Genomic DNA, 27,367 nt, shown 5'->3' on the forward strand with positions numbered 1-27,367 from the left:
AACAGGCCAGAGACATTGTCTGCATCCCTTTTGAAAACAAGCAGTACAGTCTAGATGAGTGTAATTTGGGAACCTAAGAGAGCACATACACTCCAGTGTTCTGTTGGGGAAGGTCTGAAGATACAAGCTTTGTCTTGCTGCCCTGTTCCCATGAAGGAGAACAAAAAAGTTCATTGGATATTGGCAAATCTAAACGATTTTTGAGGAGTTCACTGCTGCTCTAGGGTCCTTCTAAAAATCTTATACATAACACTACTCTCAAGCCTGGAGCAGGACTACTCTGTTCACAAGTGAGTAAGAAGAACTCCCAATTCTATATATAAAACAAATCATTGAAGAAAAGTTGATAAATGTTGTGTTTGTTTATTGAATAGAAGGTTTTAGTAGTAGAATGTAATGATTGTCAAACCATAGCCTATATCCTTTGATAAACCCTCGTGTACAGAAAGAGATGTTCCTGTGTGTTCATATGACCTCACCTCACCATAACCTGTCATGTGCAGTAGGAATAAAGGGAGAATCCAGTAAGGGAGAAACCCAGCTCAGTTGAAGTGAAAGTTAGAAGGAGCATACACTTCAGATCCCAGATGATGAAAGGTGGGATTGCAAGGTTTACTCTTTAAAAAGCTAGTTATTTATAGGCTATTACGATATTTTTACTAGAGGATACTGAGCAGAACTGAAGTTTGCTCAAAACTTCAGACTGAGGAGAGACTGGTTTGGAGTTTACTTTCCTTCCTTTTTTAATTTTTTTAAGCTGAAATTAAAGATGGACTGTAAAGGAAAAACTCAGGTACTTGGCTGTTTCAGACTTTGTGAAGACAGTGATCCCAGTCCCTGCAAGGACTGGCATGATCAGTTTCATGACCCTACCACACTATCAGGGGTTTGGTTTTGAAAGTGGAAAAAGCACAGTTTTGCAATAATTGTAGTTATCAAGTTACCTGTACCAAGATCAAGAAGGTAGTGCCTATTGTTTTCTCAAACATTATACTGCAGTTATGGCAGCAGATTGTTTGTCAATTGGTTTTCTCTAAGACAGTCTCCTTTAAAAGTTAGAGGAGGTAGTAGAAGACCATGTGACTGCATATGTTAAGGACATTTCTTTTTTATCTTTTGTACTATTAACATGTCATCTCTAAAGAAATAAAATTCAGTAATGAAAGGTTTTTTCCTGTGTTTTTAACAAATGTGTCCTCTATCTTCTGTTTCTTCCACCAAGAATCCAAAAGAACTGTGAATGAAAAACTTGGTGGATATTTACTAGTTATCAGTCCTTACGATCTCTCCCAAATCATGCTCATGTTCAAGCTGCAGGTTACAAATTCTCATAGCAATACTTCTGGACTCTCACAATATTTTCTAGGTTGACTGTTAATGATTGTTAAAACTGCTGCCTGAAAACTGCTGCTATTTTTACAGCAGGAATGCAATACTCAGAAAAAAAAAACATAAGCTTTGGACTGGTTTAAACAGCAAGAAACTTAAATATTTCTCATTGAGTGAACCATTTTTTTAAACAGAAGCTGATGGCTGTTAAAACCATGAAGAAATACAAGAACCTGGAAGCTGTGCTGTTGCCAGGAGAGGCAATATCAGCAGCTCACAAAAGAAATCTCAATTTTCGAAGGAGAAGCATTTCCCAAAGAGTGAAGCACCCTCTAATATCTTCTTTAGCATTGTAGTTTCCAATTCTTTTTAAATCAGGCTCAGTCAGTTATGCGTTGTGAAGAATTATTTTAAAATATGATCAAGTATCACAGACACGAGAAGTCTAGAACAACACTTCTGAAGCTAGAACCATCCCAAAGGAATCCCACTCAATATCAGTATTTATACTTCACAAATTGTTTTTTTCTTATATAGTTTCAAGCTCAGGTAAAGCTGTTGATACCAGGATTTCCTAGACTAACTTGCACTTTGGCATGTTTGTTGACTGGCAAAAGACCTTTTATTTTGGGGACTCTGGGCAGCCGAGACCTTGACATTAAGTTTACAGAACTTCTGCTAAGCCATCATTTCACATTGTCCTGTATATGTCTCAGATTTAACTTGTCTGCCATTTACTCTCAGTATGTCCTTGTAGCTTACCCTGATGGCACTGCTGTCACTTACACTGAAAGTAAGAGGCCAGTCTTTTCCCCGGGCTATGTGGACGTCAACAGTTTCTAAAAATAGTCATGTATTTTGTTCTGCTGCATGATCTTAATTTAGCTGAGCTTCCTGCCTTAATCATTCCTTTGTGACAGGTTTGCCAAATCCCAGATCCTCAGACATGCCATAGAGCCCCACAACACCCATATTCATTTCCTGCATCAGTGTGTTGTGCTAACATTGACTTAATTGGCTTTAATTCAGTGTGTCACTGGACTTCTGTACAGAGCTTGTTCTCTTCATATATCTCTCTTTCACTTGAGTATTTCTAAACTGATAAAGAATGCTTTTAAGCAATTGTGATTCAGGTGGTACCCAAAACTGCACTTAAGTAATTTGTTTTCATTAGGCATGTCACAAGCAATGAACTTTGGTAGTTCTAGTAATCTTGTGAAAAGATTTTAATGTACAGCACAGTTACATAACCATGTGACTGAAGATGTAAGGAAAGTATCTCTTAATGCATCTCTGACTCTCTCTTCTCAACACTACTGCTTATAGTCAGCTTATCCCTAACATTTACATCTCTTTCTCCAAGTTTAATCTTTTGTTTCCCAGGTCTGCTGAGGGTAGAGGGTGGAAAAAAACCAACAAAATGTTGATATTGATGAAAAAAAAAAAATTATCTTAGTACATATGGATTTGATCAAGCTGACTTTTATAGAAGAACAGTTTTGAAAAATAGTATGTAATAGGGAAATGCAAATGATTTTTTAAAAAACATGTTTCTATCTTCCCCTCCTTCACATCTTTTTCTTTCCTTGCCCTTCTCAACAATCTCTTCCCTCTTCTCTCATGTTTCTCTCTCCCCTTTTAACGCTTTTTCCTCTTTCATCAGTCTTCTTGGACTGGCACTGTGTTACATTTATTAACACACACACATTGTGGATAGTTTGGAGAATTTTCTTTCCTACTTCTATTACCTTGGGGGAACAGTATACTAAAAAAGAACCCTATACCTCCCTCTAGTTCCATATCCCCACAGGGTGAGGGGATGGAGTCTTTAAACTATAACCTTTCTATTCCCTGAAATAGATTTTAAAGTGACTAAAGAAATTGTGACGTGAACTCTGTCCTCTCCCTACTCTCTTCACTGAGAGTCTTGGAAAGTAAAAAGGAAGAGCAAAACTCCTGCTTTGCTTCAGTGACTGTGTCTGAAGTGCAGAAGTGCTTTGGTACTGTTTAGTCTACCAATATAGATGTACACCTACTATGCCTGTGAGTTTTGGAGACATCAATGGAATTTTTTAAACTTCAGTCCCATTTGATTTCAAGACTCATGTTTAAAATCTTCCAAGTAAGTTAAAAGTTACAAAATACTTGAATTAAGCATAGCTATGCAAACTGAAGCCATCATATTTTCATGTATAAGCTATGACTCAGTTTCAATTACACAATCACAATCTAAATTTTCCACTAGAATCCACTTTAAAAAAAAGTTCACATAAAAAGTAACCCATAATGAGGTATCTTCTGGTACTCTCACAGATAGGCTTGGAAGCTTTAGAGGTGTCATTTGAGCTAGTGTACCAGCTGTAATGTTCTCTGTGTCCTGTGAGTTTCGGAACAATGAAGCTCCTAGTTTATGTTTATCATTATCAGTGAAACTGGCTTCTGGCATTGAAGGTAGTTGCATAAGACAGGGTACATCCATGGTATTTAACTGCCTTATCCTCGGAAGTAGGGTGGCTGTGGGAAAATTGCCTGTTGAGAATGGTCCTTATACTAACTCCTGAATCATGTAGCCTGTTGTTTTGGAGAGTACTAGCTGGCATGGGCTAAACCCATATGAGGGTCCATACTAACAGCTTAAGGATATATACAATACATTTGCTGATGTTGCTTAATTTTAGTATTCTGTACAGTAAAACAGGTGTAACGCTACCATGCCTGTGGAATTTTGATCTGATTTTGGGGTACGTTTCCCTAGAGGCAAGTACTCTATGGAGGTTGCAAACTTTCATTTTCACTCTTCTGAAGGTTGTCTCCTTCTTCCTCATCCCTCAACTTGCCCATGGCCCAAAAGCTTCCTCAGTTTGGTCTACCCTATCTCCTTTCTGCTGATCTACCAAGTTTCAGATTCCCTTCCACATTCTTCTCATTCTGTTCCTGGTAACACTTTTTCAACATGACTTCAGCGTCTTCCAGTCTGCTTGACTGTACAGTTCAAATTTTCATCATCTTCTCTCATCTACATTTAGTGGCTCTCATCTGCATTTAGTGGAGTGTGAAAGACAATCATAGAAGGAGTTACTGATATTAGTCCCACCCCTATTATAATCAGATTGCATCATGAGTGTGTCCAAGACTTTACGAAGAAAAATTCTTACAACTTTCACTTTGGGGCATCCTGGCTCTCAATGAGCTCAAGAACACATTGAGTAAAATCTAAATTGAACAGTAGTCAATTAGGTAGAAAATGAGATAACCAAAATGAGTAATTCCCATAAGGTGACTGATTAAATAGGGACGGCACTTATAGCTGTCCACCCACGTCTGCCCTGCCCAGGTATCATTGTGTGGCAGCTCAGTGTTCCTGGACCAGCACATTTTACCACTAGCCAGTGTTTGTCTGAATCAACCACGGTTTTTAGAAGTGGAGCAGGCTGTAGTTGGTGTTTCTTTGCAACTTACTGCTATATCCCTATGGCAGGATTAACGACCTGCAGGAGAGGGCTGTATGGACAGCTGGGATGACCATTTCAGTATCCCAGTCCAATCCAGACCCATACAGAAAGATTTTCAGTGAGGGGTGCTGCGCTCAGAGGGATATTTTCTGATTAGCTCTAAGTGTTTCTCACTGGCTACTTAACTTTGTTTATTTTAATTTTACAGTACTTTAAAGTGCTGTGTTTTCCTCTGCGACATATTTTGCATATCTCAAGTTCTCTTTTTATACATTTTGACAATGTACTACTGCAGGAACAGTCTGACAATAAATAAACTTGACTTGATGATATTACAACAGTACTGCTACAAATTCCTGCTTTCTGGATTTGAGAGGAGTTAAAGAGGCTTTTGCTCCAATCATATAAAAACTCAAGTGGAAGATCTAATTATGTTGATTAATTTTGAGCCCAGTTATTGGTGTTTGTTTTCCATAAGTCCTGAATTCTTCTGTATAGAAGTATCTGCTCTGAAAAAAGAGAAGTGTGGTGAAGACTATGCAAACCATGACCATGATATCTCTGATGACTAGAATTTCCTGGTTCACGCACAGTATTATTCTGCCTTCCTTCACTGGCAACTATTTGAAATAGGTTACCTTTTTTTTTACCTTAACCTGAGGAAAATTAATGTTTAAGGGTAGTCTTTATAAGTGACTTTGCAGATAAGTCAACACTGTAGCAGCAACTGCAATGAACCCTGGGGCTCTCTATGCTGTCCCAGAGATGACAAATGCAGTTTTTAATGGTGAGCACTGGAAGCGTGTGCATGCTTGTTGTCACAGGAATTCTTCTTGGATGGGAAGGTCACTGTTGATTACAGGACCTGGTAGCAGAAGCTGAGTTGCAGTTCAGACTTCAGTCTAAAGCTGTCAAATGGTCACTTAATCACATTAATTTAGATCAATCAATTTTTCAAATTATTCCTTGCATTTTTTGTGATTAACTTGGTTATTTATGGAAAATCTGTAAGTTCATACTTTAGGTGAGGAAGAAGAAAAAAGCCTATGAAAAATCAGTGACATTCAAGGACCTGACACAGTAAACAACACAGTTTGTCTAAGCTGCAGTACAACACAGAGATTCCTTAGTCCACTTTAAATAAGAAATCTGGAGTCTTGCTGCTATAATCTCCCATTTGTCTTGTTCTCTGGTGTTTCACCTAGGTGATTCAGATACCTGAGTTTAGCCATTTAAGTTCTGTGTCTCAGCAAAGAGTGTTGATTTAATGAAAATAAGTATTCCTGGTTTCTTCTGTTCTGCCAGCTTGCACTGACTCAGTGTTATCTCACAGCTTCTCAAGCTGCCTCTCTGCCCATCTTCCTAGGTAGCTTCCAGGCATATTCCCCAAACCTTTTTACTCCTGATAGCCCAATTCCATTTCCAAGTTATCATCAGTGAGAAAACTGGCTAGCAGTTGCAAAACCAGTGATGATGGTAATTACTAAGTAGAAAGCAAGCTCCAATTCAAATATCAGTATGAAAACAAACAATGAAAGTTAAATGATGCCAGTTTTTTTCTTTGGACTGTTGTGATTTTTGTTACCATAAAGTCTAGTGTCTTTCACTGTTGCATTTGACACCCCATCCCAACAAGGTATCCAATTCTATCTGAACCGGTTGGGAGCTTCTGCTACAAATCCAGAACAAGACTTGTATTCACACCAATGGACCTAACAGGAAAGCATCTTAAAACACTGACACTGCTCTATCTCAAAGCAATTACAAATTTATTACATTGTGATATATAACCTGGTAATTTAAAATATAACAGACTGTGTTTTGATTTTGTGAGTGTAGAACAGGAATATTCTTTTTAATAATATGAATCATTTCATAAAAACAAATGATAAAATAGAATGAAAATATTTTTACCTTACTCAACTAATTTCAATCCCAACAAAATGAGGAAAGGTCAAAATCAAATATTGTTTTGGTTATGAATTTCCAAATGAAACTTGGATATTTTTTTTTGTCCTGTAACCACTTAAAATTTCTTGTCTTTTTTTTTTCATTGAGGTTAATGAAACTTCTGAATTTCTCTGAGATTAGATTTTGTCATTTCTTTCAGTTATGCTTATCTTGTTAGTTCAAGCTCTATTAAGACATGCTAGCGTTTGTGATTCACAGTGTAGCATATGAGCAGAAATGGTGTCATATCTGTTGAGAAATTCTGGTTTGCATTTTCCTTGGTATATGGGAAACATTTCAGTCACTTAACAAAATGGAAATATGTGCTAGTTTATACACTTGTAAACTGGAAGTAAACCATATTTGTATTCAGTTGATTCAATGGACGTCTTCTGTACTAAGCCTGGTATCATGCCCCTTCTTCATTTAATTTGGTTTTAATTTTCATTATTCATTGTACACTGTTATTTTGATTTTTTTTAATCAGGATTTTTACAATGTGTCATCTGTGGGAAATACAGATTTTTCAAATGTCACTGTGAATGATTATTTTTCCATTAAGACCTTCTGCAGTTAATTTTGGATCTGACACGTGCATATATACAGATATAAATATATATATCAGTTATTTGTACAGGATCTGAAAATCTCAAATAAATATGTGGTATTACACTATTTCCATTTACTGAAAGTCAAAGCATACCAGAAAAAAATTAGCTCTTCTTAAAATGGTATGCCATGTTGTTGTACTTAGGACTTAAAACACTTTTTGTCTTTTAAATGACATTATAATACTGTTCCGTTTTGGGGAATTAAAGGGAAAATCATTAATGGATTACACTGTCCACACTCATGTAATCATTAGCATGTAAAAATGTCCTTTTATGCCAAGTGGATACAGGCATTTAAAGAATTTCTGAAAGGATGAGACCTTCTAAGAATTCTATTGGTTTTATTCATTGTATTCCATTTCATTCCATTCAATGTATTCCACTGGTTTTTTTCCATATTTTTTGCTAAAATCATAAATGCTTTTATACAAATGTCCTGTAATATACACATCCAAAACACTGCCCAAAGAATATGGCAGGCTAGAGTCTAAACAGCAGTTAATTTTAAACAATATTTTTAAGTCGATAGGGCTACACTTGTCTACAGAAATGGAGAGGTAGTCGTGTTATCAGTAAGGAAATATAAATTATGTGCTGGTATTGCATTCATGGTTTTTTTAGTCTGAATCTGAAATGGCAGAGCTAGGATTAGTGGGGATTTTGTGACTGAGTTTTGTGAAAACAGAATCCAGTTCCTAAAGAAATATATTTAGCCCAAACAATTTCACTAAGTGTATTTTACCACCTTGGTCTGTAGATATATAAAACTCAAAAATATTTTGTACACTTATTTCAATTTGTGGTCATACTGATTTTTTGCACTTCCCTATTTGTGAATCCGTTTATCTTAGTTTGCATCAATCCAACTTGTTTTGCTCACATAGGAAAATTTTAGAAACTTTTATGATTGTTTAAATATATATAAATGTAGTTATTGCCACATGATTCTGAAGTCTAGTTTCTCTGGACCTCACAGGACTAAATGTGTGTTTTATTATATTAACTTTTGAATAAATGTCCTAAACTGAGGGTAAAGGAAAGAGAAAACTTACATTAAACTGTGACCTTGTCATTAAGTATTATCTTACCTGCTTGTTAATTTGAAAAAGCATGCTCAGTATTTGAAGAAGTGGAAGCATTCCTGTCTTTAGCTTACTTACTTAGGTATCCATGCAATTCCCAAGAACCTTGCAAATCAAAATCTCCTGAGTGTTTATAACCATTAATGTATTTCCTTACCTCCTTTAGGAGATTGGTTCATTGCTTGCTTTTTTTTTTTTTTTTTTTTTTTTTAACTTAAGTGAAATCAAACGATGCAATATGATGTGGGAAGTCACATTGCAAACTATTAGCATTAGGCATAATGCCAGAAGCATGAAATTTATATTTAACTGGGAAACAATTGCCTTGGCAGAGAAATCCCAGTATCTTTTTTATAAGGAAATTCTGCATTGAGAGCTAATGGCGAGAAAAATGAGACTGCAGTGCCAGATAGTCAGAGGAGAACTTCTGTTCGTCTTTGATACAAGGCACTGTTATTTAGGCAAAACTGAGAAATGGTCTAAATCATGAAACAGTTCATGCATCCCCCAGAGCAGTTAAGAATAAGGAGACATTTAGTCCCTGCTTGGGCTCTGACATCTGCACTCTCTCTCTTTGAAATTAAGTACGTGATTATATTCAGACACTTCTAGTGAATCACCAAAAGGTATCACTGGAAAAGCGAGAGATCAGACACAGATTTTTTTTTCTAGCAACATTCCAGGCTTTAACCCAAAGCCAAACTTTCTTGTTCCAGTTTGCCATAGAGCATTTCATATAAAGGCATGCAGTAGCAGCCCATTGGTATTTAACCTCACCATTTTCAGATGATTCTCCTGTAATAATGCTTTTTCCCTCTGAAAGATTACATGTTGTGTTGGGTTTTTATTTTGCCATTTCCATCAGTTTGCTTTTGCCAAGCCAGAACAGACTGGGTTACTCGTTAAGTCATTTAATGGGTGTTTGTTCTGGGGAGCACTAGATAATTGTTAGTGCAAACAGTACTGGATAAACAAACAGGAGTCCAAGATACATTCATTCCTTTAATACTGCCTTGTGGCTCACTGATTCTTGAAAAAATTGATGTTTATACAGTGAATCCTTAATTAAGCTTTCTGATTACAGATGCTTGCAGCTAAAATAATAAATTTTGACTGGCAGGTAAATATCAGTCTTGTTTTAACCAAGGTAAAATGAATTAAACATTAAAAACCTTGTTAGCTACTAATTGCCAGCTTCAATTCTTTTGAAGCATAGCTCTGCTAAGAGCTGGACATTTTGTTAAAAAGCTTTGTCAGGTGATTATTTTCCTCACTGCCAAAGAAGTGCACAGCTTTGCTCAGTTCAAAGTTCATCTCAGTCCTTGAACTATCAGGTAGATTGAAGGACATGCAGCGTAGGGCCCTCCAGCTTTATGAGCGTCTTTCAACTTAATTTCTTATTTATTATAAATTATGTAATTCTGTGCAAGGGATATGCAGATTCCCCGTTCATGTATTGAACTCTGTGAGGGAAGTATGAGGCTGTGTTTGGATCTAGAGACTATCTGTTCCCAACTCATTGAGAAATTTTTCACCAGATGAGTCCAATATGTTACTATCGTAAATTATTAAAAATCATTATGTTAACTGAACATAAGTAACTCAGTGTTCAAGTGAAATATAATTCAAGTGTGCTGGAAAACAGTAACTGAATAGGGTTTTATTAATCTGTGGTTACTAAGCTGCTCCTTTGATTTACTGTGCCGTCTGCATAACTCTGACCACTCTTCCAGTGGCAGGCTGGATGGAATGAATATGCCTTCATGGAATCTGCACTTAAAGTATGCCTCTTTTTTCCCCCAAATATTTTTCTATCCCTTAAAGCACAAAGGACCAGCTATGCTACATGTAAGGATAATTTCTAAGCCTTTTTTCCCTATTTATGATAGAGATGGGTTTGGTTTTTTTAAATTATTGCAAAAAAATAAAAGCCCCTGCAGAGTTACAAATGTGCATGTTTCATTTCCTAACACACACAAAAATGACAGATGTGATTTCCTTCAGACATCTCCAAAATGTAGAGCACAAAAGATGTTGGTAAGAATGGAGGCAGGAGAAGGACTTGAAAACGCAAACATGAAGTTTAGTAGTGAACTACTATCACAGTTAGTTGCAGATCTGATATTTGTGCCTTTGACACATGGGTTTAGTCTGTTTCACAGTTAGCAATTCAGACAGTTCTCAGATAATAAGAATTTCTTGTGGCTTATCTCCAGCAAGTAATAAGTATACAAGCTGCAGTGGTGTCATATGCTAAATTAAATTGCATTTGATAATACATCATTTCTCCATGAACTTGTTATTTGTGCATACAATACTGTATTCTTACCTTGCACTGGTAACCTTGAGAATGAAGTGTTTCCTACTACTGCTTCAATAGTATTTTATTTGGCTTGTGGTATTCCCACAAAGTGTCTCTTACTACTGTTGCGTGCACATGAAATTTTCTTTTTGTTTGGTATCTTATTTTATTAAGTATACTGGAGTACTCAGTCACGGAAGTACTTTGTGAAATTACATCTATTATACCACTGAAATATGACCTGATTTATTATAAGAAGATCAGAGCATAGCTCAAGTGCTCAGTGCATTATCCTAAATGAAGCTTCATCTCTGAGGGCTGCCATAGCCTTCAACTTTACCGTTATGTTTTAGCCATTGATTTCCCTTTAGAACACAAATGCCGTAATAATACTGCTCGGTAAATGTTTCTTCAATATTGAATAACTGCTTGTTCTGTCAAGGGGGTGTCAAATTCTGTTCCCAACCTGTCTGTCATGTTACTTCCTTTCCATCTGTCAGCAGAGATGAGCTAAGTAAGTTTGGTAACTCAGTTTTGGAGGAAGTGCAGATTGCAAATCAAGTTGAAAGGAAGGAAAGTAACTTTTTAAAGCTTGCTTCTTTACCTATCTTTGATTGCAGTGGTTCCCAACCCTTTCAGAGGAAGCCTCACTGCTGTTGGAGCCATTCTTTCTCATTGAGTAATGCACGCTGCTCATGCCTCCCACCGTGCTTGCACACCCTCCTCTATCCTGACGCTGTTGCTGTTTCCTCTGCACCTCCTCCCTCCAAAGCCACAGGCAGCTTCTTTCTCACCTTGTGGAGCACAGTTTGTGCCAAAGCAAGCTAAGGGTGGGGAGGGGCAAAAAAAAAAATCAAATATTGGGGCTGAAGGGGAATGTGGGCTGGTAACCGTTGGGCTGTCTAGATGAGACTGAAGGAAGCTCCTAGGAGAGCTGGAAAGGTGCTCTGGTGAAAGTGGCTGTGATTTGGAGATAAGGGGGCTGCAGAGGTTAGCCAGAGGCTGATCAGGGATATCTGTCAGCAGTGGGTTTCACAGTTCATCATTTTACAAATGCTTTGTTTTTAAAATTACTTGGTTTTATATTTTCTGCCTTTTTTCATGTATTACAGGAGGACACAATTACTAATCATTGGGGCATTTTACCAGCATAAGATCATAAAATTTCTGCATAATGCATGATACATATTCCTGTAATTTAATCATCTAGAGTGTTTATTTGGGGTGTAAATACTGGAAACAATGACATTTCTGAGCTGATTTATGAGGTACTGCGCTTTGTAATGAAACCTTCTATGTGCTGTTTCTAAAATATCAAGTGTTGTAAAATTGCTGGTAGTCAGAAAAAGAACATTGTTAATGGGCTTAAATTTTCTGTGTGCAGCTGCAGGTGAGAATCGGTAGGAAATAGAGGGATACAGAAGCAGTGGCAGCTATATTGCAGAGATTAGTAACAGAGTTGTTGAATGCCTGAGAAACAAGTACACTCATTGCAATGAGTATGATTTTGTGTTGAGAATTATGTAGTTCCAGGTTTACATTTTAGACAATATTTTAATAGTAAAAGCTCTTGTCACAGATCATGAAAAACTGCCTCTAACCAGCTTTTCCAGAGTATACTCTGTGTGTAACCTTTCTGTGGGAACCAGACAACTTATTTCAGCAGGACATGGGCATCAGGAGAGTATTTGTTGTATATTTTATTTTACCTATTTGTAATTTAGCACCTAGGGGAAAAAAGGAAATATCACCAAGGTGATTGGCAGGTAGATTCATCAAGTATCAACAGGTAGTGGGAGGCAATATTTATAGTTTGAGGACTCTCTCTCTGAAGGCTGAGGGCTTTGTTTGCCATGACAGCCCTCAAGACATAGGACAGAGAACTATGGCTTCTGCCTTTCAGAAATAATTTTAAACATACTAGAATTAATGCAGTGGTGTTTAAAATGTTGGGGTTTTTAAAAGGGTTTTAAAAAGGGGGTTTTAAAAAGAGTTTTAAAGGGTTTTACAATAAAGAATTTGGTATTCATGTGAAGCTTCATACCTCTAAGTTTGCTAAATTATTATCTGAGCAGAATTAGAAGTTATTTTAGATCATGAGCTGCATATACAATCAGCTATGATGCTGTGAAGCCTAGTTGTTCTTGACTGTTCTTCTGTGTGGTAATGCAAGTATTTCTGAAATAAGTAAATAAATGCATAATACATGAAAACAACAAAAGAAAATGGAGTAATACTCAGTTGTGTAAATTACCTAGATTAGATAGGATTTAGATAAAAATGTAGCTAAAAAGGAACCAAAGAGAAATTGTCATTGACTGTGGAACCAAAATTGCCCAAACCCAAACTTTGCAGAACTTTTATTAATAAAGCAGAAGATAACATGCATGAATACACTTTTGACGGCAGTAGGAATTACTGAGCTAATACAGTCAGGGCCCAAGAAAGGAGAATACTGTGCAGTACTTCAGTTTATATTTTAAAGATAAATACAGTTGTAGTTCCAGAAGGCTAAAAAGTCCTCAGAATACTTTGCTAAGGTGAGTAAAGCTTCTTTCCAATTTCAGCTTACTCAGCACCTGGAAAGAGGGTTCATAAAAATTACAAGGAAACATACTTCATTGCACATTGACTGTCCCACCAGAGAGAAAAGTCAAAATTGTAATAGTGACCTTGTTTTTTATGGGCACTTTGAGAGCAGAATTACAGGTATAGTTCCTTATTGGATCTTGGTGCACTTGCAAAGCTGATAAGGAAGGAATTATGATGGGTCCCTTTTAAATTCCTGCATTGTAACCCAGCCAACCTAGGCTAGCTCTGCTAGAAATTAGTCTAGAGCACAGGCTGTGAACCAGGCAGAGCTCAGTAAATACAGAACATTAACCTCGTATGTGTGCGTGTGCTTGGGTTTAATAAAACTGCATCCAGGGCAGCAAAACAAATGAAGAGGCTTAATTAAGAGATTAAGAGGTTTTATTATTATTAGGACTTAAATTTTTGAACTATGTGAGCTATAGTTTTTAAATTTTATTTTAAACTTAGGCTAATGGGGCAAATTTTGTGTTGGAGCTTTGAGTACTATATTTATACAAATAATTGTAAGCATGTATTTAATACAGAATAGCAATAAAATGCTTGATGGAGAGGATTTTGTTACAGGTTTTGTTTCTCTAGCCATCGAATGAAATTACTGTTTTGCCCAGGAAGTGAGCACCTGGTTTTGGCTGGGATAGAGTTAATTTTCTTCCTAGTATGTTGATAACACACTGATGTTTTAGTTGTTGCTATGTGGTGCTTATCCTAAGTCAAGGACTTTTCAGTTTCCCATGCTTTGCCACTGAGGAGGTGCACAAGAAGCTGGAAGGAGCATAGCCAGGACAGCTGACCTGAACTAGCCAAAGGGATATTCCATGCCATAAAACATCATGCTCAGTGTATAAAATGGGGGGAGTTAGCTGGGAGGGGTGGATCGCTGCTCAGGCATTGGTCAGCAGGTGGTGAGCAATTGCATTGTGCATCACTTGTCTTTTCTTGGGTTTCATTTCTCTCTCTGTGTTTTATATTCATTTTCATTACTATTATTATTACTACTTTTATTATTGTGGTGGTGGTGGTGGTTGTTGTTGTTATTATTATTACACTGAATTTTATTTCAATTACTAAACTGTCTTTATCTCAACCCACAAGTTTTACTTTTTTCCCGGTTCTCCTCCCCATTCCACCTGGGTAGGGAGGAGTGAGTGAGCGGCTGTGTGGTGCTTAGTTGCTGGCTGGGGTTAAACCACGACGTTTGCCCAGGAAGTGTTTCCTGGAAATGTTATTGGCTGATGCATGAGTATTTCTATTGCAGAACCAGCAGCAGGACACTGTTATTATCCTCTGATAACAGCCTGTTCCAGTGGCTTTATCTCATAAATAAATGAATGCATAAGTGTGCATTGGGATGAATACACTTTAGGTAAAGGCCAGGCAAAGTAATAATCACAGGATTTGGTGTGACATTTTGCCAGCACTCACACTTATTCCTGACTTTTCTAACATTTGTTTTTTCAGCTCATAAATATTTCTGCAAAGTAGACACACTGTTAAATGACACTGGCTTCCTTGGAGAGATTATGCATGTTAATAAAATGTGAGACAAAAGGTATTGATGCATTATGTTTTTTAATTAGGGGAGAAAAGAAAAAACAAACAACAGTCTTTTAGAAGAGAGGGGGTGTTCTGAAGAACGACACTTAATTGTCTCAATTTCTGTTACTTTCCAGTATACTCTTACTTTTGAGAAATAAAAAAAAAAAAACAAAACACAAAAAAAAGAAATTTACACTTGTAATAAGAAAAGTAAGTTTGAGTGCCCTGTGGAAGGGAGGAGGTTGTGGGAACATAATCATTCCTTTGATTATATTCAGTGAAACTGGGTTGTGTACTTTATAAGAACCAGGAACAACTTCTAACACCTTACACTTCCTAATCTTGTTGCAACTTTGATCATTTCTCTTTTTAAGCAATGACTATAACTGGACCTAACAAAGAGAAGTGCAGTTGCTCAGCTCAGACAGGTAACTTTTATGTTTTGCAGTATCTTTTTCATTCTAATGAAATCTTTCTCTTCATTTTAGACAAATATCACTTGCTGTGTGATAGCACATGGATTTCAGGACCGCCTGTGAAGAGGTAGGATCAGATATTTTTCTTTTCAAGCAATAGTAGAATCAAAATCAATGAACTTTTAATCCTTTTTATATGCAAAATCCTTTTTTTACCCTTTTTTTCTGAAATGAGAGGAATTATATAATCAAATATAAGTTATTCAGTTGTTCATTTTGTGGTGGCAGACAGACTTTGTAGTAGAAGATGAAAGAATTTGCCCAGGTGTATTCATCACTAGCCCTCACCTCTGTCCGTTCCAATATACCTCTTTAGGCACAATGTAGGTGCAGGTAGCTATGTTTTGTCTGAGCTTTGCTCTTAGTGAAGTGTTTATATCTGAAAGCCTGTACATGAAGAAAAACATCAATGGAGCCAGAAATCTGTCTAGCGCTGTTCAGCAAAATCAAGGGGGACATGTAGAAGTATGGGAAAAAGGTGGGTGGGGAGAGAGGGGAAGCTGTGAAGATGACCAAAATGAAAAACAATTCCATTTTGATTTGATGAGGTAAGAGAGTTATTTTTGCTTAAAATAGGTATAGTTTCATAATGTCAATGCAAAATACTTTACCTCCACTAGAGATGGGAGAAGTGCTTTGCTTCCTGTGTTCATACTAACTTTGCCTTAAAGAAAGTAAATGAGATGTATTTGTAGACATTAAAAAGGGCATCTTATTTACCCCATGATTGTCTATGAACAAATTGTTTTAATGCGTTTTCACAAGTTCAGCAACTGAGACGCAGTGAGAACCATTTACACCAAATTACATAGTGATGTCAATGCATTATTAAGATTAAAAAAAAATCACGACAATTACCTGTATGCTGAGAATCGCAAACAATGTTTAGGTAGTTATGACGGGGAACAAGAAAACTGGCCATATCTTTAAGTGTGACCATGATCCCATAAAAAAATAGAAGTGGAGGGATGGGAACAGGAGTAGAACCAAGAACTAACTGCAGCTAAAACTAATTTTGACCTGAGAATAAATTGGTATAAGTTAGGGGGGAAGAGAAAGTAAGCAGACTAAAGAACATTAAATCATGACATCATTCTGAAAGGAGTAGTAGGGTCAAATACTAATATTACAGTGAAACTTGCCTTTAGGAAAGAATACTGTGATGGTCGTCCAGGATGCTATGTATCAGGCTTTAATACCGCAGAAGGTCCATGCACAGTCTAAATTCTGTAACACAGTATATCCCAAATTATTTGCCTGGAAAAAAGCATTCTTGTTGGTTTTGAGGTTTGGTTTTTAGAATAGAATATTTTCAGTTGGAAGAGACCTGCAATGATCATCTAGTCCAACTGCCTGACCACTTGAGGGCTGACCAGAAGTTAAAGCATGTTATTAAGGGCATTTTGTTTTGTTGGGTATTTTTAATTTCTTTTTGAATGCACTTATTGAGGAAAAGAGGCAGATACATCTTATTTTCATAGGATTTTTATGTTATTATTTAAACTGTACACTAATATAGATTATTTAGTGCCAGTTAACTTCACTCTGTGCCCAGCAGCAGTAATGACAAGAGCACCCACAGAAAGATGACCTGGCATATGAGTCCTATCTTGGCCTTTACAGTGCAAGTACATTGACAAATCTGTTTCATTCTGTATCTAGCTTCTAATGAAGGTATTGATTGCAAATTTAGCTCTTTAAAAATCAGCTGCTTTGTTGGAGCTTCCATGATTGATGAGGGAAGCAGAGGATGACTCCACCCATCCTAAAAAAGCTCCGTAATCTGGACACCCTAAGGAAGCTTCTTTAGCTTTTAGATTAATAAAATTAAATGAGGTGGATTCAACCCCAGTTTATCTGCTTTGTGTAAAATGAGCTTTATGCCACAGAATCACTGGTGTCACTTGTAAGAAATGCTGAAAACTATCATCTACAGCTTTCCTCCCAAGCCAGTCAAAGTTAATAAAATATAGACTTTCAACCTACTTTTCATCAAATGCCTATGCCTGAATGAAACATCAGCAGCCTTATGCTTACACATAGTGTAATTTTTAACTAAAACCTCAACACTATCATTGTAAGGCATAATCTGCTTTGGTTTTTGTTCAGGGGAAAATGTATTGAGCTGGATCTGAAAGCCCAAGAGAGGGGAGACAGCTGCATCTCCATGTCCCCAGGTCCAACCAGTAGTGAGGGTGAAGATGTATCCCCAGTAGGCATATGCACACAGAGCACACATATACACTACATGTATCCATATATATGTACATGCTTATGTACACGACCAGCCACACAGGTCACGTACGGACACACAGAGCACTCACACAAACACAGACAGCACCAACAGCATCATCCTGCTCCTCTCTCTGGTTGAGCAGGATGGAGGTCCACTCGTGAGAATATATGTATATGTATGTACAGTGTGGATGCCTCCAGCAGCGGGGCTTAGAGAGTCTGCCCAGCAGCTACCCCCGGATCCCAGTCTTCCCAGTTTCTGGCAGCTGGGCATATGAGCCCCTGAGGCCTCAGCCCCTCTCCAGCTGCTGGTACAGACCATCACACACTCTCACATACACATACACCCCCACAGAATCCCTCACCCAGGAAAAGAATTAGAAAGGAACTTAATAGGAGGATAGGACAGACTGCACTGACCAGGCTCAGGGTGTGGCCAGACAAGCATACTGACCAGAAAACTATTTACATGTGACCAACCCCTTTTTATCCTCTTAACCCTCTATTTTCCCCTACTTGTTCCTCCCTAAGTCACTGAATCCCTTTCCCCGCCTTTGGTTCCTCTCTTAACATCCCATAATAAGTTTTGTGCAATCCAAAACTGCATCCCATAATGTGTCCCATGCCCATGCCCCCAGGCAGTGACCCCCACATAGTCCAAAAGATGCTCTCGAATTTTCTTATCATGATGGGTTTCACACCTGGACACTGGGCCTGAGGCTGTCCAGGCACAGCTCTGGCAAAGGACCAGACCATATGTCCCTTCCTCTGAGTCCCCAATTTGGGTTCCTGCCTGCCATTGTGCTCCTGTGCTCCTCTGGGCTTGTGGTGATGGGCCTTCAGTAGGCTGATGTCCCTTTCAATGGAACTAGGTAGGGTGTTATTTGGACTTCCCCCATCTGCTGTAGTCTGTCTGTACTCTGTGTGTGTGCAGACAAGATTTTATCATGTAACCTAAGAGTTGTGGTTTTTATCTACTTCTTAGCTTCCAGAAGGGTTCATTTTTGTTTCTCCACTGATGTGGACACTGTCCCTTGAATTGCACCATCCAAGTATTAAGTAATTACTTAATATGATTGTTCACTTGAGTTCAGTATGAGATGTAATCATCCATTCTATTTCAATTCCCAATATATAACTTTCAGCTATTGCTTTTAATACAGTTTTCTTAATACCTTAAGATTTGCCAGACTTGTCACCAAAAACTCATCTAGTACTTGAGCTTCTTATCAAAGTGATGATAGCGACTAAAGAAAATACCATTGTGGCACTACCTCCTTAATTAACTTGTGATTCTATTCCATTGGCACATCTTCAGCAGCAGTTTAGTCACTCCAAGCCACAGATATTTTGGTATTATTTTATTTATTTCAACTATTGACATGAAACATAAAGTAGCTGCAGACTTTGCTCCACATACTTTTGTTTAATTGGTTATCTAGTCAGTACATTTACAACTTTCAGCCTTCTTTCTCCTCCATCCCCTATTGTATCAAATTCTCAATCATACTGTGTATCTGGGAAAAATAATCTCTCGTCTTCTATGCCAAAATAGTTACTAGACAGTTTTTGATAATGGCAATAAAAGCTGTCATGAGGCATCTTGGCTATTTGATCTTCCTCTTCTTCCCCTCTTTGTTTCCTTTCTTCTGAGTATCTTGTCACCCTTCTTTCCCCATCCTCCAGTGCTGTAACCACCACCACTGTAGAAGAACTGAGAAGAGCATCTCACAAAATGATGAGTGGGACTCAGACTTCCATTGGTATTTCCATCCCCATCCTTGCTAATGGCAGTAAATGGTTTGAACTGAGTTTCAATTAGCATAAACCCAAAATATTCCACATAGATGCACTGAGCTAAAGCACATTTTTCATAGTGTCCATGGAATACTCAATTTTTTTTCCTTAAACTACTCTTTTCATTCTACATACCTGCTGCTTTAGTGCATTGGATATCTCTGAGGGAACCTTCGTCCTTTCATAGTACTGATGCTTTTATGCATCCCTTATTTTTTCTAGTGTCTGCTAGTGGGATTTGGTTTGAGATTTGGACACTGAAATGGTCTTGTCTACTTGTAGGTACCTGCACATGTACTTTGTGCCTAAGTTTGTACTGCAGATCTGAATAGTACAGTCAGTGGAACCCAGTGAGCAATTCAGTTCTCCTAAAACCTGCTGATCAACTGAATTGCTCTCTACACTTTATTGCCTATAATAAACATTGATTATAATAAGAGCTTAAACACTTATAAGTAGACAGGTACAGTTTGGTGTCAGTCTCAAGATGATTACTATGATCCTAATGATTATTTTCTCCTGTAAGCATCTTATCTATAGGCTGTGCCGCCTTTCAAGGCATCTTAAAGTAGTTTTATTCAACAAGAAAATACCTTCTGTCCTAGACAATTCAACTGGCACTACAAAAAGATGAGGTCTTACACACATGCACGCATTTTTTCTAAGGGAAACTACCTGGTATCTGATGATGGGAAAGTTATTAATTTTTTCTTGTGGCTTCTCCACTTGCTAGTTGTGGGAAATATTCCATGGTTTCATATTTAATTATTATGGTTTCCATGCTCTTTTCCCTCACTAATCAGCAAATGTATTTATTATACTGGTTCTTGTACATATTCAACAATTTCTAAACCATAAGACTATCCAGCTCCTCTTTTAGCCTTTATCCTGAGCTTTCTGAACTTTACAAGAGCATAAATCATAGAGTCACTGAGTTCTTTAAATGCTCTCCTGTACTCACTTGACCTTATTCTGTATTCTGAAAACTATCTCTTGGAAGATAACCTCAGTCTCTGACATAATACTGTCCTCTGCAGTAAAAGTACCCTTCTGATGAAATTGAAGACTTGGGATGATTATAATGCATTAGAACATTTTCCCCTTAGACACTTTTTTTTTTTTTAAGTTGATATTTTCCATGTACTTTATGAACAAGCTGCAAGAGCAGCTTTCTAACTTTTCTAACTTTCTAACTTTTGGAATCTCATCCTTTTCTTCTATTAGCTCGGCTTTTTTTCCTAATATAACTTCAAACTTATTTAAATTTGTAAATATCCCATTCATTTTCATGCTTATAATCTATTAATCTGTTTTTAGAGTACTGCCCATTTTTTTCTGAAGGATTAATTTGAATTGGTAAACTATTTGTTTGTCCTCTGCTTTATGAATCCTATGAATATTCTTGTAGACTTCGCAAACTTTATAATTTGATACATTCTGTTGTTCACAGGTCTAGTGACCTCTATTTGAACATCCATCTTGTTAGGGTTTTTTTGCCTGCCACAGAATGTGTTTTAATTTTTAAGCAGTATTTTGACTTCCTCGTGACTTTCTTCCGTAAATCTTGTTATATACTATTTTGGACTATTTCTAGTCACCTTTATGCTGTTTTCTGTTTTACACATTTCATCCTAAACTTATGATTTCCTTTGTTTATAAATGCTATAAATGGCAATATTGGGATTTCTAATACCTTGGGTTTGTGGTGTTTGTTTTTTTTTTTTAATCCATCTTCAACTCATAATTTAATCCCAAAATCACAAGATGGAAAATGACTGGCAATTTACAATGCCTGTGAGAATGTCATGTAATAGGTGAATTAGATTTGAAGAAACATGCATGTTCTCACAATAGCCTTAAATTTTATGTTTTCTTTTCTCTTCGCCTCAACTGTAATGATATAATCTAGTCCCAGTAAGCTCATTGGCGATTCAGACATCAAAACTTCTTTCCTTATAGTGTCAGAAAATGAAAGTTTTTGCTCTGAAAAAGTACCTTAGTTCAGTAAGAAGCTCATATATATTTATTTTTATATAAATATATATTTTTTCCAAATATCTAATTTACATATTGAATTAATCAGACTTATGAAACAAGGAAATTCTCTGTAAGACTTTATTCTTTCAAGAAAATCACTTATGAAGAATGCCATAGCCAAATACTTACCTGGCAAATACCTGGCAAATCAAAGACAAAGAAGATTAAGTCCGAATTCAATATTTTCCTGTGGTTCTTTCTGGATGGAGTGTAAAAGTCATGTGCAGGAATGGATTTGCTATCCTTTGGATTGGAAAATGTCGGTATCTGATAGAAAAGGCTCTGAATGACAAGATGAACACATCCCTGTGTATCTGGGCTGCATTCCAATTTTTGACAATATAAGTGCTTTTCACTTACACTAGCAACACCTCCTCAGAACGAGTGGCTGGACCATTTAAAAAACATCCTTTATGTGGTTCTGATGCATATTCCTACTTCTTGTATTCATTGCCATTACTGCCTTATACTTCTGATTCAATTTTCCTTTTTATTATTATACTTGTGTTTATAAAGCAGTGACAGGGGTATCTACAAATACTCAGAGGTCAGCCTCAGTTCCAATAAGCATCCAAAAGCGTAGATACTCATCTGAAGTGAACTATGTACATATTTAAGGCAGTTTCTGCAACCCATTCTCCTTACTGGTATTGGATTCTTGATGGTAGAAATAAATTTGAGGGCTTAAAACTTAATTGCAGAGGTTTAATTTATTTTAGGACATACCAGCCAAAGCAGAAACTAAAAATCCAGGCCACCTTGCATAGAAAATGTGTTGAGAGATTTTTTTTCTCTTCCTTTCTTCCACTGGTTCATGGACTAAACTATTCTGGGATATGTGTTGAAGTCTTCCTACTGATGTGAAACTAGAAGAAGCAAAGCTAATCAAATTTTTTATTACCATAAGACAAAAGAAATAGATAAAATAGCATAAAAAAAAAAGATATAGCCATGTCTTGAAAACTAATGAAGACTATTTAAAATTACTTGAAATACTGAATAAGTCTCCTCCAGAGCAAAACAAAGAAAAAGTTTTAGAATTTTTTTTTATCATAAATGACAAGGAAAACAACAAATAGAGAAAAATGTAAAGAAAAAAATTCTTCAGCAGAAAACCTGCCAGTAGCCTTATTTAGGCCAGATAAATTAAAAAATATTTATGTTGGAAGTCCTGCAGGAAATTGAAATCAACAGGTAACTTTAAAGATGTTTCTCATACAGTGTTAATTTTAGTATAAGTTTGGGAGAGACTCTGCTGCTAGCATAAATGTATAAACTGTAGTTTTCCTTTGTATTTCCTCTGAAATTAATTCTTAAATATTTGTGAAGGCCATATATATTGCACCAAGCCGTTTATGGTATGTAAGTGTTTCTAAATTCCTTTTAGGAAAGCTATTAGGGCCAGATCTTATACACACCCAAAATGGACAATGTGCTGTAAGTCAGGGTATAATGGAAAAAGATTTTTAAAAGGTCTTTTTTCACTGCGTTGTTGCTAGTAATGATTTGAGTGTGACCATATTCTTTGTAGAAGCAGTCTGCCTTGAGGGGTCTGCCAACCTATACTGTTCTCTGATATTGATCTGAAGCAGAAAGTTCAACACAGGGTGGCGTGGCAAAGCAAAGAGGGATCAGTTTGCAGCTCCTCTTGTAGTTATATTAGTTCAGGAACAGTAGGCAGTTTCTTAACTCCTGCCAAGGACATCAGCTCTTGCTGCATCAGTGTTCTTGTCTAACTCAGCTTAAAAGGGCGTAGAATGAGATGACATAGGCAGTACTGTGCAGGTGCAACATTCACTGCATCTGTCACTTAGGTACTGCTACCTTCCTTCATCACTGCTTTTGCTTGAAATCACTGACTCCTTTCCCATTTGGAAACTCATTCTTTCACCACTGTATATTGCTTCCATATCTATTCCTTAGCCTACCTCATCTACTTCATAAACATGTGCAACTTTAAACACTCAGTTTTCTTGCCCTCTTTACAACAGGTGCTGAACTCTAGAAATAGGATGAAGAAAGTAGGATGGTATAAAAGTAAGCAGGGCAATGTTCCTGGCAATTTTGGCTCAAACGTACAGTCAAGGTGTATTGGCTTAACAAACTGTTATCAGCTGGGCTATTTTCTCTATCCATGTCTGCTGTAAGGCGATGCAGTTTATCATACATTTGAGCACAAGAGGGTGCCTTGCATGACCTCACACTGACAGTTACAGTAGCTTGCCTGACATGCTGTATGCTGTTTTATTGCTGTAAGTCAGGGGTAGGGAAGAGCCCTGTGCCAGTGAAATGTAGAAGGCTTGAAGGGAAAATTTTCGCATACTCTCTCACGGAATCTCTTAAAAATTAGTGACGGGAACAAAAGCCAACATCGGCCACAACCCTGCACCCCCACACCTCATCCACACACATATATGCACACCATCTAAGCTCTTCAAATGTAAGAGATGGCAGGGGTATAGGCTAGTCAGATGATCTCTCTCCAACCAAATAATTTTACTGGGGCCATATGAATGAAAAATGATGATGTGCACAGTAATTTACATGAAAACATATATACAGGATGTCTTCCCTAAGTTCCAGCTCTGGATAAGGATGCAGAAGCTCATATCTTTATTCAATTCAGTTTACTGGGTGCTTTGAAGGGGGCAGAGGAGAGAAGAAAAAAGAAATTCAGCGGACAAAAATGAAACATAGTGAAATAATTAAATTCCAGTCTTTGTTCTCAAGGACTTCTCTTGAGCTTATCTAATGAAACTGAAGTACATTCTTCTCTGTTACATGGTTGTTAATGCTGCTTTCAGGTAGGAGAGGAAAGGAGGTAGTATAATTGAAGATTTAATTTTGAACTGTATCATAAACCAGCTTTCATAAAGCCCAACAACAGTAAAGTGGTTCATTACATTTTAAACTGTCTGATGTAAAAAAGATCCCTGAGTGTGTGCAATCAATCTATTCAAGGGCCAAAATATTTTGCTGTTTCCAAGCTTTTCCTTGTTCAGACTGAATAAGCTCAGCCCACATGCATTTAGAAACCAGCCTGAATTTTAATTTTATTCTAATGGCTAATTGTGTCTGCTATGGTTATATGCCTCTGATTCCCAGAAAGAAGCCCCTCAGCTTTTGCAGAAAGACTCTTTGGAGATTTTCTAGGGTTATTGACCAAATCAGAAACATGTAGTCAAGTAAGGCAGAGTTACTATCATCAGTGTATCAGAGGCAGAATTTATTCCATTGCCAGTTATCCAGGGAGGAGGAAAGGCATGTCTGCAAACTTTTCTGCAGGAGAAAGGCATTTTATAAGTGGTAGACATTTGTATGCTAGCCCCTTTTATTTGACCATAGTTATTTACAGCCAACTTTGTTCAATTTTCATTGTCACTTACTGCTTACTTCACAACTCCATGGGAAAAGGAGTCATCTTAGTCTGTAAAGCAGAAGTTATAAGGAGAGGACCAGGGGAATTTAACTATTTTATATTGTGTTTCTTTTAATGTAACATTTTATGTATGATATGAGAGAGAATTTTTCAGTGGTACTGAAAACCTAACTCCTTTCATGATCCATTTACTTGATTTGTTTCTATATCATCCTGTTTAAAAAAAAGACACCTAAATATTAGAACAAGGCTGTATGATGTCTTCTGACCAGAGCTTCCACTGACCTCAGTGTGAGTTCAGTGTGTGGAACTCTTAATTTTTTCTTCTTCTTAGTTTAAAAAGAATAAATACAACGTCAGAGCCACTTTCAAAGTTATGGCTGAGTTAGTTAGACACATTTGCTACCGGTGTCCAAGGGAAAACAATTTCCTCAGTTTGAGTGTTGAGCATGGAGCAGAAGTGACAGAACAGTTTGTTAGTGGAGAACATTATATAGGGCTATTTAGAGGTTGTCCTCGACCTTTCCACCTCTTTCAAAGCCTCTTGAGAGCAACTTAAACTTTTCTTCTGCCAGTTGCTTACTGTCAGTTCCGTATTTGTGTTTGTTCTCTCCATGCTGTGGATGTAAGATATCAGAGCACGTTATGGGGAGATCTTCCAAATCTTCTTTTAAACCTGTCTGAGAAAGAGCCCTCAGATTCAGCTGGGTCAACCTTGGCAGTTAAAAGTTCACAGCAAGACTTTTGTTTCCTTGATCTCTTCTCAAGCCAACTTTTTACAGACAGTGGATTGAAATCTGACCTGAATGAAGACAATGGAAGTTTTATTATTGCTGCTGATGAGTCCAAGATTTTAAATACATTTTATATATGAATTTTCTTCTGAGATACATATGTGCATACATATATATCAGTATCTATGCAAATAGGTATAGGTATCTAATACTGGTAAATTACATGTTGTAAGGCTAAATTTTTAGATTGTAAGCAAATTTCTCATACTAACATGACTTTTGTCCATTTATGAAGTGTTACAAAGAGTGCTATTTTCAACACAGCCTTAAGGGAAAAATTGTTAAGTACTGCAGGTGCTTTACATGTGCCGACTTTTTCACTGCTCAAACTTCTTATGTATAAAGCCCCCAAAAGTAGCACAAACAGGTACTACCACAAAGACACTGTTAGAAATTGTTGAAAAGTCACTTATTGTATATTGAAGAATCCTACAGAATTCCTCATCTCTAACCATAAATGTAAAATACAGAAGTGGAGCAAGAAGTAAGTTACTAGAGGGAGCTGCATTCTTTGATCTCTTTTCTCTTACTTTTAACTTCAGCATCCTGATTTGAAAAGGAACATAAAAACTTAGGTCAGTGTTGGGCTCACAGGTCAGAAAAAGCCCACAGCAGGTTCATGTAGGCTGTCAGTCCTCACATCTGGCTAGTTTGGAGGTGTTATTTTATGTATTTCTGTGTCAAAATTGGTGTAATATGTGGAACATCAGCTTGTATTTCATGTCCAAGGGAGTTGTCGTCATTTAATACAAAGATGGAACGTAAGAGCACAGCTGCTCTGAAGCAATTTGAAAGGAGTTTCACAAATTCATCATGGGCAGAGTAGCACCTTATTATTGCAAAATCTGCCTTCACTAGTTACTGCTATAACCATCGTTCCCTTGTAGTCTGAGCACAGTAAATAAATACAGTGATTACTGGTAATAGTTTTGGATATTTGTTGACGTATTTATGGTAACTGTACCTATATCTCAGCTATTCTGTTTCAAAATACCACTTCTAGCAATGCAAAGTGCTAACTGAGAAAACTTTTTTTCTTTATTCCTTCCTTTGAAGACAAAGACAGGGATTTGTTTGCTGCAGGATGGTAACCAGGAGCCTTTCAAAGTGCGACTGCACTTAGCCAAAGATATTTTGATGATCCAGGAGCAGGATGTGATCTGTGTGTCTGGTGAGCCTTTCTATTCTGGTGTAAGTAGTTTTTATTTTTTCTTTAAGATGTACTTTATAGAAAGCAAAAATATCCTGTGTGTATTTATATGCACGTGCGCGCACACACACATGTGTATGCATTTACTCCCACAGTTTGATATTTCATTTTATACCATTAACACTAAGGGTATTTCAATACATTATCTTCTGAGAGTAGTTCTTAGCAATACTCACCTTAGAAGCAGCAATAAGATAATGAATAAGTTATATGCATGACTACAGTATTGTTTCTCTGCACTCACCCTTGAATATTGGAGCCACTGAATGCGATAGGAATGACACAAGCAGTGATTTTTGCAGATACCTCAATGTACTTACATATCTGAGTATTGTCTGTGGAGTTGATAAGACAGTTGATGGGTAACTGTTACGGCAGGGCTTTGCTGGTAGAGGAATTGTCTGCTATCCTCTGTTGCTTTGGTTGCTTCATATGGTAGCACAACACCAGACTTCATGCATACTGCCAGTCCACACTGCGAGGGTCACTAGTTTTACCAGCACGTTATGTTAATAAAGATGGACTTCAGCTGGAACAGTGTAATAGTGTGATTTATGTACTACTGTTTTTACATGATGTGTC

At 37.1% G+C, this 27,367-nt stretch overlaps 1 protein-coding gene across 9 annotated transcripts in view; it reads left to right on the plus strand.

Annotated features, from left to right (window-relative positions):
* The window catches only part of SNTG1 (syntrophin gamma 1), a 357,847-nt gene that overhangs the window by 168,169 nt on the left and 162,311 nt on the right, over positions 1–27,367 (plus strand). For 6 of the 9 annotated variants that reach the window (XM_052787869.1, XM_052787873.1, XM_052787876.1 and 3 more), the window contains 2 exons: positions 15,346–15,400; positions 26,632–26,766. In XM_052787869.1, coding sequence (XP_052643829.1) covers positions 15,374–15,400; positions 26,632–26,766 — 162 coding nt within the window. In that variant the 5' untranslated portion in view covers positions 15,346–15,373. Of the gene's footprint in view, positions 1–15,345; positions 15,401–26,631; positions 26,767–27,367 lie in introns of those variants that run through there. The other 3 variants (XM_052787877.1, XM_052787875.1, XM_052787874.1) reach the window with 1 other exon arrangement.

The sequence above is a fragment of the Harpia harpyja genome, chromosome 5 (genome assembly GCF_026419915.1).
Source record: "Harpia harpyja isolate bHarHar1 chromosome 5, bHarHar1 primary haplotype, whole genome shotgun sequence".
Taxonomy (NCBI): Eukaryota; Metazoa; Chordata; class Aves; order Accipitriformes; family Accipitridae; genus Harpia; species Harpia harpyja.